The sequence below is a fragment of the Hippichthys cyanospilos genome, chromosome 9 (assembly GCF_059441005.1).
Source record: "Hippichthys cyanospilos isolate Australia breed blue-spotted pipefish chromosome 9, RoL_Hcya_1.0, whole genome shotgun sequence".
NCBI classification, from domain to species: Eukaryota; Metazoa; Chordata; class Actinopteri; order Syngnathiformes; family Syngnathidae; genus Hippichthys; species Hippichthys cyanospilos.
In genome coordinates, this window is record NC_142377.1 from 12,172,375 (window position 1) to 12,185,962 (window position 13,588).

Sequence of the window (13,588 nt, forward strand, 5' to 3'; positions counted from 1 at the left end):
AAAGTGGGCCAGCACACTGAGGGAGTCACGGTTTACAAGTTGTTACAGGTCTTTTAACTTTCAATGCTGGCACGTGAGTAACGCCCCTTACTCAAGCAAACTATTCTACTCTGTGTGATGTGTGTGTGTGTTCTTTTTTTGTTTGCTTTTTTTTTTTGCACACACTTTCAACCATCCCTGTTCAAATCCATTACATCCTCGGAGTATGACATGTGTTTACAAACACAACTCAAAGGGAGGTCCTCTTTGAACTGAACCAAAGTGGGTCAGGGATTTGTTGGTAGTTGACTGACAGGCTAAAGTGCTGATAGCATAGCATTATCGCTCAACATTGCAATCATCTGTTGACAAGACATCGGCTGTATTTATCTCTGCTTCTTAGAAGGGGCTTTTTTGGTCATGGGGGCGCAAGTTTATGTTGGCGCTATGCCAAAGGCTCTTAGCTTTCGCCGCACGTGATCTGTTGCGTTTGTATTCACTATTCAATATTTTAAGCCAACAGGACTTAACTCGTGGACTGTGTCTCAATATATAGCAGCATCAGGGAGTAGTTTTTGTTTCCATACATCATGACTTAGTGGGTAATGGTCTATGTGAGGCTTCCGAAATGCATGTGTGGAATGTGTCAGTGGACTTGAAGAATGTAATCTCAATATGTGAGACTGGTCAGGTACTTTCTACCTCATCCAACAATCCGTGCACGTGTAGGCCCAGTATAACCATGGAATGTGACGTCTGTGTATGAAATTCTAAATTTAAAGTACAAAGTGACGCTATAGTCAAAGCATTTGCTAGATTGCCTTATGGGATGGGAGTGTTCTGACGAGATTTGACAAAATTTCCGCAATGATGTAAAGTGATTTTTTTTTTTTTTTTTTTGCCAGCCCCTGTGCAGTGTTTTGACCATTTTGGGGTCATTTTCTTCCACATAATTCTCACAGTATTTTAACCAAGAGATGGCACACTCCTAGAGTGATTGCTAAGTGATAGTGCCATGTTAAACATTGACAGGGCGTCACCATCTGGGTGAAATTTCAGCTCCCTGGTGTCTTCTTTCATTGCTTTCCCTTTGACATGAAAAGGATTAGACAAAATTCCACACACAGTTTAAGTACACAACACCACATGTGTTCATTCAAAGTTTTGATACCTACAGTGGGAATTCACAACATAAATCTTCATAAAAAACAAATTGAATGTGTCCAAAATTTTTGCCTGTACTATTATTAATTAGATTAACTGTCACTGAAGTAGAATTGCAGCATTTGTCAGAATAGCCATTCTTATAACTATTGTTGGTGATTTAAACATTTTTCCACCAACATGAGTCTTTTTGCACCAACTTATGAAAACATGACCCAATCATCACATCCAATAAGTATCCAAGTTTCACATAAAGGTTGAAATGTTGGTTCCGTTTTCAGTCACGTTTTATGATTCCCCATAATGCCCATTTCCTTGTTGTGAATTGTGTGTATATGACCTGACCCAGGTTTTATAATTCACAATATTTACTCAAACATTATCATTCTTATCTGGCAAATGACAACTCACGTGTTGTTGAAGGGTGCACAAGTCTATTGTCAAAACATTGAATTGAGTACCTGACCCATTTTGACACAAGAGCATCAATCCTTGAGTCTTCCTTGAAATGATAATAATTGATTAAAACTGTTCATGGGGGTAATTTGGTGGCACAAAATAAAGGGATTCCCCAAAAAACACATTTAAAGTCCGTAGTGAAACTGAAACGTGTGACTAAGATCTGTAATGACACTAAAGTGTGTGATAAAGGTATTTTATGATGCTGGTAGAGATATGTCCACAGAAAAGCTTGTGCTTGGATTGTGTGTTTAGTGATTAACATCTTATGATCGGTTTAATCAGACGAGTCTTGTTTCCGTCATAGACAAAAAGAATGATAAGGAATGACGCAAGGGTGGGTGATGGGAAACGCAGGCGTAAACAAAAGTGTCCTTGAAATATCATTTTGTCTCACAATTAACACTGCTAGCGCTAGAGTGGCGCCTGGCCTCACTGAAGCATATGGAGCATTCCCCTTTCTTTAGCAAGCTTTCACCCTGGCCATGTTCTGCTTGCTCACGTGTTAGGGAGGAAGAGGGAGGGTGCATAGAGCCACAGAAAAATGAGATGTCCACGAATGACAACAAAGCTGTATGACTCCCCTTGAAATTTAATCCATTCTTTGCATAACAGCACATTTCACCCATAAACGATTCCCAAATGTGTACTGTTTCTTTGGAGGAACAGAACAACAACAGTTACGAGACAAAGTTGTGAAAGATGAAGATCAGTCTACTTTGACCAATTTATAGAATTAAATATTTACTGGCTTAAAGAATTCAGAAAAAAAATATTGGTCGGAGTCTTTAAAAAGAAAACAAATAAACATGTTGCCTTTCTTGCAGATGTTTAAGGGAGCAAACACAACAAAGCATTCAGTACCAGCAGACTGGTATTTGCCGTCTTTGTTTTTCAAAGACATTACTCATATCATTCTGTTTAAAATAGCAAATGTACTGAACATGCATAAAATGAGGAATTACCAAATTGGAAATGTTATAAGACAGCAGTACTCAGTTTTGTGGAAAAAGAAAGTGAAAGAAATCTCCAAATTCAAAGGTCTGAAATGTCCTTAAATAGACTTGACCTTGGATGCTAATTTGACACAATTTGGGCCTTTTTTTGATACATCAAAGACAAAGCATTAAAAAAAACACCAGGAGGCTAAAAATTACTATAAAATTTCAGAGGTTAAGTAGAGGTTCAAAACATTTTTTTTTTTTTTTTTTAAATTGCAAATTTTTATAGTTAGACCCATAGAACCATTGTAACCCACGGGGGGGGAGCGGATTTTCGCTTTTCGCCAAACATTTTCACTTCGGCGCATCCCTAGTAATAGATAGTTTCAGTGTATTGTCATCAGTGTTGATTGATCGACATTTATACCTGTATGACAGAATTGTTCAAATGTTACTTCAACATTAGCCAGCACCAACGGAGCAGTTTACGAAGTTCCCCTTAGCATCATCGTATCAGGTGATTTCATTCATTCGTAGTGATGATCATATTCGCACGTCTGTAAATAGATACCATTGGAAAGTTCATGTTGTCCTGCTCATGTGGTCACTAACAAGGTCACTGAGAAGTGCATTCTTGAAATGAACCATATCCGATGTACTTTGTGGAGTTGTGTTCCCATAAAAATGAGAATCCTGGAGTGTTCTTACAAGACCTACTCTGCTTGGAATTCCGGTATTTGAAATGTGCAATGTGTTTCGAAAAAAAACAATCTTGTTGGGAATTACATCACTGCCGTCACTCACTGTTGGACTGAGGACCCGGTGGTACTGCCCAGTGTCTATTGTCCATGCGCAAGGACCCATGACACAGGAGGCGCTAACAAAACACTGACGGAACTGTGAGGCCAGGGTGACTCAGACCAAAAGACATCAATGAATTTTCCTCTGCAGCCAATTTTGTAGTCACAGTTTGGAAAGTCCATTTCCCTTTGCCCACGAGGTTCAGATATGCATGCTTGTGTTTGGTGCGGCGGAACGTGATAGCCCACAACCCAGTCAGACACAGACTCCCGGAAAGTCCTTCCCACGCAAAGAGAGAAAAGACTTGGTGTCCTGTTTAAGGGCTGATCATTTAATCCCTTCTGTCTGGCTCTAGGATTCTTTCTTTCCATTTGTAATCCCAGTGCTAAACTGGAACATCAGAGATTAGTGTGATTAGACTGTAAACCAGTGACACATTGGTCTGACCCATTAGTTCGGGTATCACTCAAAAATACCAGGCCAGTTTCGTATTCCTGAAGCATGGTGGGAACAAACGGCATTACATTCCATTGAGCCATAGTGGTGTATTGCATATCCTAAATTTATTACACTAACGCATTTTGAATATTTTAATTAATTAGATTGTGTGCGGGGGGATTTTTGAAGAAATGGAGGAAGCTATGCTTACTGTTAGCTCAGGGTTATAGTGTTTTGTTTTTGAAAAAAGGGATGCAAATCTCAGATCTATTTGTAATGAGAGGAATGTAACTTATCAACAATAACAATGTTGGTTATGTGGCACATTGATTCAAAATTTGTCACATGCGTGATACTAATGGGAACAGAATGACATGTGCAGCTGAAATTCTTAGGAATATCCATCCATGTGGTCAACACGTTCAGACGATCTTCGGAGAAATTTCCCGCTTACATCACATTAGCCCCCCCCCCCCCCCCCCCCCCCCACACACACACACACACACACACACACACACACCTTAGCATGATGCTAGTTGGCTAAATGTTAGCATGTCAAGCAGCACACTTTTAAAATACATTTTCAACTCCCATATTTAACATATATGGTGTGAAATTAGTATTAGAATTAATAAATACATTTCATAATTTTGCCTGTTGTCTCATTTTAAAAATCACATGTTTAAAAATACATGTTTACCCAGCTTTGAATTGTGAACTTAACTGTATAGTGTGGATTTCACAATATGGTGTTTGTCTTTTACAATTAACTTATAATACCAAAGGATTACAAGATAGCCGGTGGCTTGTGGCGAGTGAATAAATAAATTCATGTTTCTTTGCCATATTCCATTGTTTGAAATGGCTTTATATTTAGTAGAATGTGTATTGACCTTGAATGACTGCCTACCTCAGCTATTCACCCATGTCAAGAGTAAAGACAAAAAAAAAACATTAAAGCAAATAAACTTTTACACCCCCAACCAACTGACAACCACTGCCACTTGACTCGACATGCTGAAAATGATGTCATCCAGTCAATGCACTGGTCAACCACTCCCCCGCCCAAATGAAATGTTCTTGCTTGGGTGAAGATGTCAGGCGATATGATGTTATTCAGAAGCCCCTATTTGCAGGAATGTCAAACCTATTTTCATTACGGACATAGATGTTATGGTTGCGCTCAGGTAAAATATGACCAGAAGCAAACAAATCTTATATTTTATGTAAACAATGAGTTTTTAACAGTTCAAATGAAACATTTTTTTAGGGACAAAAGTCAAGGACGATAGTGGTTTGAGCAGATCTGGCCCACAGGCCTTGAGTTTGGCACCTGTGCCCTTTATGAGGAAGTTGACGCACTGAACAACACTCCACCACCGTGTGACTACATATAAGCAGCTGATCGACATGTCTGGAGATGAAACGCTTCAACTAGCTGTCTCTGTAAGCCAGTATGTTGGCACCGACGAGGCCTTCAATTTGGACATACAATTCCCATGAGACGTTGGGGCTGTTACAATATGCACATGCTCTTGACTGTTGGTCAAACACAAGTGACGGAGGGGCTTCTGTGAGAGACGGTGTCTCATGTTTCCTGGGGCGGGGGGATTCACAGCAATGCAGTGACTAACATGTGAGGAAGTTAATGTAATTACCGCAAATATGTCAAGGGGTCTGCATGTTTATTTACAAGGCTGTGTGCTCCATTCGTCATTAAAATGCAATATTCCTACAAGGAACTGATGCACTGACCGCAAATATGTCAAGTAAAAGTTAAATTATATTTGTTCCATTTACAAATTTATTCTCTTCAGTTTGTAGCACTTCTCTTGGACACACTCCTTTCAGGAGTGTATGTGAATGATATTTTGTGCGTGTGTCAAATATGTGAATGATCAAAATGAAGTGAATTATCAAAAAAAAAAATCTGACAAGGCCTTTCCAAACCAGTAGTGCTGTTTGATAGTAATTTAGCACATACTTCTTTATGCATTTCAAATTGTTCCTACATTTGCTCTGATATATTTGCTCAGGTGAAGTGTTAGATAAACTGTACTGATCAATTTTTAATGTTACATTTATACTTTGACACAAAAGGAAGTCAAACTTAATCTTTACAGTAATGTGAACTTGTTAAGCAGTTATGTGACACACCTCTCGTTATGCGGCTATGTAACACATCCCTACTAGTCGAAACAGCATTCAGATTAATATTGCTTCTCAGGGGAGCAGCCATTTTGTCACTTGTTATCATCCGAAAATGACATCACAGTTGCTCCAGCAATGACCATGACATCACAGTTGCTCCAGCAATGACCAATCACAGCTCAGCTTGTCAATGTCTGGGGGGTGACCTGGGATGAGCCTTGAGCCACTGTGATGTCTTCTTTAACTGCTACAGATGATGTATGTTGCAGTTATTATTTTGCACTCTTGTGTAATCCTGATTTCTATCATCTTGTCATGCTAATGGCAGCTGTAGCTCAAGTCAAATAAGTCCCCTCTGCATGCACAGAGCTTGGGTTATGACGTATGTACTGTACTCATGCATACCTCTCAAACTACTTGGGTACCTTACATGTGCGTTTGGGGTTCATTTTGCCACTCATTGACATTTAAAGATGTAGGCTGCAGGTTGTCTCCTGGGCAACAAAAAGCGAAGAACCTGCATACTGGGTAAACAACCTCCGTCCAAAAAAAAAGGGCCTTCAAAGTGTGTTGTGTTTTTGTCTAGTAATTTTCCTGTTCTCCCCTCCCCCTGTGTTTTTTCTCTCTCTCTGCCCCTTTGTTTGCGTGATTCTCTTCGAGATGCCTTGTCTCCTCCCAGCGACAGGAGCGACTACGCGATTGGCTGCCCCGCGTTGGGGGAGGCTGGGCATAGGAGGCGGGGCTTTGTGTTCTTTACCAGGCTCGGACATTTGCTTGTGCGTCAGTTGAGCTTCAGTACCGCGACCAGAAGCATCTACGTCATGCCCATACGTCTTATCAGTCTTTAGTGACGCACACGCAGCGTTTGATGACACGAAATTAATCGCAGAGACTATAGTTCTACGGAAGAGGGCAAAACACTGTCTCAGGGCAGGTGACGCGAAGGGTAGAGAAAGGATTTTCTTGCCTCCGTCCTTCCTGCTCAGCCTTTGTTTTTTTTTTTTTTCCCAGCTCGCTCGAGCAAGCGACCGGCAGCGCCCCCTGTGGGCAAAATCGAAATAGAAACAAGTTGAGGATAGGGAGCCAGACGAGTGGCGGAGCCTCTCGCCTCGCGTGCGACGTGGGCCCACCACGATCTGATGTCCGATGCGGAGTGAGGATGAGTCCCGCTCTGGAAGCCCTGATGCAGGCGGATGGGACTCCCCATTCGGGAAAGGGGGTGATGCTCGAGCCCTTCGTGCACCAGGTGGGAGGCCATTCCTGCGTGCTACGGTTCGGGGAGCAGGCCATCTGCAAGCCACTCATTCCCCGGGAGCATCAGTTTTACAAGAGCCTCCCAGCCGAAATGAGGAAATTCACCCCTCAGTATAAAGGTAAGACCGTGTCTCGGTGTCGAGTTTCCAAAATGAAGCGCGTCTGGTTGTGGCGCTGACAAGCTAGCTCGCATGTTTCTCATCTGAATGCTAAGCATTACGTAACTCTGTAGGCTGCATCTTCACGTGGATGTCGGCTTGAATAGTTTGCGGTGGCGCTCGTTGGAATTCGCAAGAACAGAATGTAACAGGCAGCCAACACACTTGAAAATGTTATCTATAGCTGATAAGAGCTCAGTCGTGTTCGCAATAGACGGCAAAGCTGGGACGGGCCTTTCATTTGCCACCTCGGCCTGCGGTTTGGCCTTACGTGACTTAATCCACCTCCAAAATCATGCCAGTTACCCAGAAAAGTGCTGACGCTGTAGGCCATCTAGTCGGCAAATGAAGAATCCTATTGTCAATACAATTAAACTTATATTAGCCAGCACTGCTGATTTTGAAGGCCGCACATCGGTTTAAATGTAGGACTAAATGGCATCAAAGCCATTAACCGATATGACGTCATTTATTCTCAGTAAAAGGGCATAAAAATTTTAAAAATACAAACAATGCAATTTGTTTAAATGCATGCAAGCATATTATCGAAAGTATCTCGTTTTTTGAAGTAGTGAAAAAAAAATACCTGAAATAACCTTGTATTTATAATTTCAAACAAAAACAAAAATGCTGACTGAATGTGCCCAGAGTCAGCAACATCTGTTATGTTCACTGAGATTTTAAATTGTTCTCTGAAGTTCACAGTTTTAATTTGATCTTTGGTTTTAATTTGATTTTAATTTACCAAATCAAAATTAGTGTATGTAATCAGTCAATGCAAATTCAACTTAACCACTAACACATTTAAACTTAGGTGGTTCCCATACACCTTTTTATTATATTTTATTGTCTATATATGACCTCTTATTACCCTATTAAGCTAATAACATTTAGTACATACTGAGCTACATATCCAAAGACATCTGCTAAGGAGGTAAAACATCCATGTTATTTGACTCCTTTGAAATGCAGCATGATACTATAAAAAGACCATGTGCGAGGAGTCTAAGCACTTAGACAGCAGACTTCTAGGACTAGCTAATACCGCTAAGACACCCAAATGGTTTAACACCTCAACAATTACTGTTTTCAAGTGTATACCTGGGGACGTAAAAGTCCCAGGGACGCATGTGTACTCAAGAGTTCCCACCTTTTCTGCCTATATATTAGTTTTTTGAGAACAATCAGCAGTTGAGTCACAAGTTCCCACACTGGCTGGTTGTGGTGGGATGACTCTGCAGGTCTCCCATCAGGCCACGCTGGAGGGGAGGTGAAAAGGCCTAGGCTTGCTGATGTCAGCAAAAATGATGTCAGACACGCCTCAAGCTCAGGAAATGGCATAGCCGCTGGGTTTCCTACACGTAGACACGCTCATAAACAACGCAATTGTGGGAGAAGTTGAAATCAGCCGACCTTGACTTGTGAAAGTGTTTTCCGCCTTGAGGGGACATGACGTCCATATTTGTGCCAGTGTGTTGACCACATCCTGCCTGTGCTTCCTCCTACCTTGTGCTTGACCCTCTGTGTGTCTGCTGTTAAACATTGGTCTATTGTAGGACACCCCTCTCAAGTCAAAGGTTTTTAAACACTCTCAAGACACTGTCAAATGTGAAAGATAAAGGTTTTGTGTACGTATTGTCTTTAAAAAAATTGCATGACCTGTATTTTTGTTTTGCTGCAATTGCTGTTTGATATGGTGTGTTTTAATAAATGAGTTTGAAATGAAAAACTTTGGCCTTGTCTGTCTCATCTGAACTTGTGTGGCCATGTATCATTATTTTATGCATTTACATGACAATATTTTGCAACGAAGGTGTAATTGAAGAAAGGGTCCCGTGGTATTAAAATTTTGCTCTTTTTCGCAGGTGTCGTGTCGGTCAGTTTCGAGGAGGACGAGGGAGGGAACCTGTGCCTCATTGCCTACCCCCTTCATAGCGAATCGGGCGACTTAGAAAACAAGGACCCCTCGACCGACTGTGAGCCCAAGAGTAAGATTTTGAAGTGGAGCAACAAAAAACAGTCGCCTTTGCACGTGGAAAACGACAACTATAGCAAAGAGCGAGCCCGACAGACCCGTAAAGACGACAAGATCATAAGGTAAATTTCCGTCACGCACGTTTCAGGATGAAAAGTACTTTGTGACACAACGCTGACCTTTTTGTCTGTTTTTTTTCTTTTGTAGCTACCGCGACGATGTCCAGACACAGCAGCAGGCCGAGGTCCTGTACTTAAGCCTCGAGAAGGGCAACATGGTGCCGCAGATCAAACACAATCCCTGGAGTCTCAAATGTCACCAGCAGCACTTACAGAGGATGAAGGACAATGCAAAGCACCGGAACCAATATAGTATCCTTTCATGTCGCTCTCGTCATTGAATTTGCAACGCATTATATTTTTGTTCATCATAGGTGCATGTCATATTGGTCCCATGCTGCGTTACGTTGCTTAACCCGCTTCTACAGAATTCATCCTTTTGGAGAATCTAACATGGCGTTACTCAGTACCATGCGTCTTGGACTTGAAAATGGGAACCCGCCAACATGGTGATGACGCATCAGAGGAAAAGAAAGCCAATCAGATCCGCAAGTGTCAACAGAGCACATCAGCCTCCATAGGAGTGCGGCTCTGTGGAATGCAGGTAAAATCAAGTCGCCTGCTCGAGTTTCTGCCCAACGTGATAATCTTGACTTACAAGTGTGCCAAAGTTTGCATTAAGCTCCACTTGATTGAAGTTGGAGGGTCGGGGGGCAACTTTGAGGTGCCATTATGCCCTTGCATGGGGCAAAGAGAGCTACGTTTTTAGAAGAAAGAATAAAAACACTTCGAATAATTGCTTTTGAACAAAATATCACTAGGCCATCGTCTGTGTCGTATGCACAACATTAATACATCATGTACAGTAAATGTTTTCATAGTGTCACTTTGAAGTTGGGTCTTTTTTTCCCTCTTATTACAACTCAATAGCACTATTTTTCTTCATGACGTTATGATGCTGTAGGTATTGAAAAGTAAGAAATTTTGAAGCGCTTAAGTCAGTATCCTCTTCAATGTTACGATATTGGTTTTATATTTAATTTTTTTTTTTTGTAGGTCCCTGTTCCATGTCTTTTTAATGGATTCCAATAAAAAATATCAAAATTATTCCACCCAAATGTTTTGCTCTTATTAAGACTTAATGGTATACTTAAGTGAGACAAAATTGTAAGTTATAATAGCATTGCGTCATATATTTGAGTCAGTGCTCACTTTTCGCGCTGATGTCCGCAGGTTTACCAGTCTGATTCTGGGCAGCTCATGTTCATGAATAAGTACCACGGCCGCAAGCTGACCTTCGCAGGCTTCGAGGAGGCCCTCTACCAGTTTTTCCACGATGGCCGTCGCCTGCGGCGCGAGCTGCTGTCCCCGGTGCTGCAACGCCTCCGTGAGATGCAGGCGGCCCTGGAGTCCTGCGAGTCGTACCGATTCTACTCCAGCTCGCTCCTCATCATCTACGACGGAAACCCTCCCAGAACGCCCTCGCGACCGAGACACCGCGGGGGAGAGGACGGGGATGAAGACGACTTGTCTGACGACGACGACGAGGAAGAAGGGGCCTTCGGATTTTCCCGTTCGTCCTCGGCCGGCTGCGGCGCCGGCGGGGCAGGAGGAAGCGGCAACAACAACGGTAGCGGCGGGCGCTCCGCTCACAGCCCGGCGGACCCCAGCAGCCCCGCTGTGGACGTGCGCATGATCGATTTCGCCCACACGACTTGCCGCCACTACGGCGAGGACAGCGTGGTGCACGAGGGCCAGGACAGCGGGTTCATCTTTGGCCTCCAGAACCTGATCACCATCATCTCTCAGCTGGAGGATCACAGCAATGACTGAGGCTCGCACCGGAAATCACGTGTTCTGAATTTCTATCCTGGGGAATGAGGCCGATGGGCCGACGCCCCGCTACCCCGAGGCGCATCGTCGTGGAGGTGCGACCCTCCCCGCCTGCTTGGAGGGAACGTCGGACACCTCGGGGTCAGGAGGGAGAGCGTGCGGTTGGACCCGGCGCTCGCCCTCATCTGCCAGAGGAAAAGGCCGCCTGAGCCCTTAGTCGCACTTTTTCCTCTTTGAGACTGCTCCATTTCTTTTGCGCACGGGAGGAGGAACGAGATTGAGGTCAGAAGGACTTGTAGCATTCTAGGACACTCCCCATCCTCCTCCTGCGGTACACACAGGTTGCTTTATTGCGCATTCTCTCCGAGAGAGAAACAGCAAACTAGATGATTGAAATTCAAGTGTACTGTAGTTCAAAGAGACTTGACATGGTGCTTTACCTGCGGCGTGAGTTTATTTGGTGTTTTCAGGGAGCGCAGTTACGGCCGACTGCCCAGCCCCTAAGAGTTTGGCACATTAATACTGGGGGAGGGACTTTAAGGGCTGACCTTGGCTGGCTAGGTCAGCAGCCTTGTAGCAACCAAGAGTGTAAGCTCCTGAAGATAAGGACTTTTTATGGTTATGTTGGTGTTGGTAAGAAACGTGCCCTGTGTGTCCACTCAGGCACTTTGGTGGAATCTTGATACAGGAACGGACGGACATGATGGAGACAGAAGGGGTTTGCCTTTTTCCAACAGTTCCCCTTTATACTTCAAATTTCCTGGAAAAAGATGTACAAGAAAATGAAAACTTTTTTTTATTGCCAATGTGGTTTTTGTTGGGACTTTCTCCTGTTCATTCCCTAAATGTGGACTTGAAGAAAATTTACTGAATGAAATCACTAGCTACCAACAGACTATTTATTTGAAAGGGTTGTTGAAAATGAAAAAAACAAGTCACATTCCAGATAACCACTCTTGTATGTTCTCTTATACTGAATTTATTTTGTTATTGCGAGAACTGATGAGCTCGCTTGTATACTTGTGTGTTAGCGATGTCTTGAAAATAAAGACATTCATTTTGTGGTAAGTTGATCTTGTTTTTTTGTGGTCATTATTGTTTTCATGAAGGAGTTTTAAACAACAAAGTTGCCCAAAAGCAATTAACTAAAATCGCAGTTTCAATTTCTTGAAAATGTCAGAATTACTTTGTTCTAATGAGAGTTATTTAGGCACCTAGGTGCATACTTAAAAAAAAAAAAAAAACCTCCCAAGTGTGAATGAAGCATTGCACTTCTAGAACTTTGTTCTAATTAGACTTATTGCATTTAGGCACTTAGCTGCTTACTTAAAAAAAAAAAATCCCTTGTGTGAGGCAGTGCACGTCTGCACCAGCCCAAATTGCCCTCACGATAATTAGCTTCTATCCTGCAGCGATGTCGCAGGCTTGGCCGCGCAAGAAATGTTCTGATTACACAATGCAACATGGACAAACCTGAATGGCTGCATCAGCCTAATGCTGGAAGCATTTAGATAGTGTTAGTGAGCACCCCCCACCCACACACACACACAAACACACACACACAAACACACACTATCTGCACATCTTAATCTAGAAAAAACATTGGCGAACCTGCCGAGCAATAGAGCAATATTATTTAACCTACTAATGTGTTTTGCCATGATGAAGTACATATGATGAAACGAGTGGGAAGGCAAGGTGCTATTTTTCTTTCTAACTGCTTGCTAAAGGCACAAACCCACTTTCATTGAACTTTGTTTAGCTGCACAGAAAGACTGTTGTGAGCATTAAAAAGCTCCCATCTATTCACAAATGTTTATACGGCTGTCAGACAAATGCAAACAATAACGCAAAACCAAAAGCGCACAACTTGGAAAACAAAAACGCAAGAGAACGAAAAATTTTAAACTTTCCTGACTCAATGTGCAAGTTTATTAGTATTGGCAGTCTTAGCAACAGCTCTCAAGACTTTCAGCCTCATGAAGCCAAGCAATCGAATTGTTTTTGCATAATTTGAGACATTACTTGAATTGAAAACTGCGTAAAGTGTAATGTGACAGATTGCCTGGAATGTGATCACATCTGAAGCCTTCTGGATCTTGACTGTTATGCAACACGCTGGAAGAAGGAATAAAGCCAGGCTGACCTCAATTGCACAGTGGATGGTGTGGGCCATGGCGTAAGTGACTTTGTGATTACAGTAATATCGCTCTGTTTATGACGCATGAATATACAGTAAATAGTATGGTAGTTTGCACACAAATATCCACAGTGGCTCCCTTATAAGGGTAACCACAAGTTGTGTTTTAATCAGACCACATCCATTGTAAGATTTCTGTAGTGTGTGCAGGTTTGTTTGTTTTTTTTTTGGGAGAA

The 13,588-nt window shown here is 42.4% G+C and overlaps 1 protein-coding gene across 1 annotated transcript; it reads left to right on the forward strand.

The window, feature by feature from the left end:
- The first annotated feature begins 6,707 nt into the window (after positions 1–6,707).
- Positions 6,708–12,280, forward strand: ip6k2b (inositol hexakisphosphate kinase 2b). The gene is made up of 5 exons (XM_088423746.1): positions 6,708–7,306; positions 9,211–9,442; positions 9,528–9,691; positions 9,808–9,983; positions 10,613–12,280. Exons 1-5 carry the CDS (start codon positions 7,093–7,095, stop codon positions 11,210–11,212), a joined length of 1,386 nt encoding a protein of 461 aa, XP_088279872.1. The 5' UTR covers positions 6,708–7,092; the 3' UTR covers positions 11,213–12,280.
- Positions 12,281–13,588: the final 1,308 nt, after the last annotated feature.

Coding starts and splice junctions, on each gene's coding strand:
- ip6k2b (XM_088423746.1), top strand. CDS start 7,093: ATGAGTCCCGCTCTGGAAGCCCTGATGCAGGCGGATGGGACTCCCCAT. Junction 9,692..9,807: donor AAAGCACCGGAACCAATATA/GTATCCTTTCAT, acceptor CCGCTTCTACAG/AATTCATCCTTTTGGAGAAT. Junction 9,984..10,612: donor TGCGGCTCTGTGGAATGCAG/GTAAAATCAAGT, acceptor TGATGTCCGCAG/GTTTACCAGTCTGATTCTGG.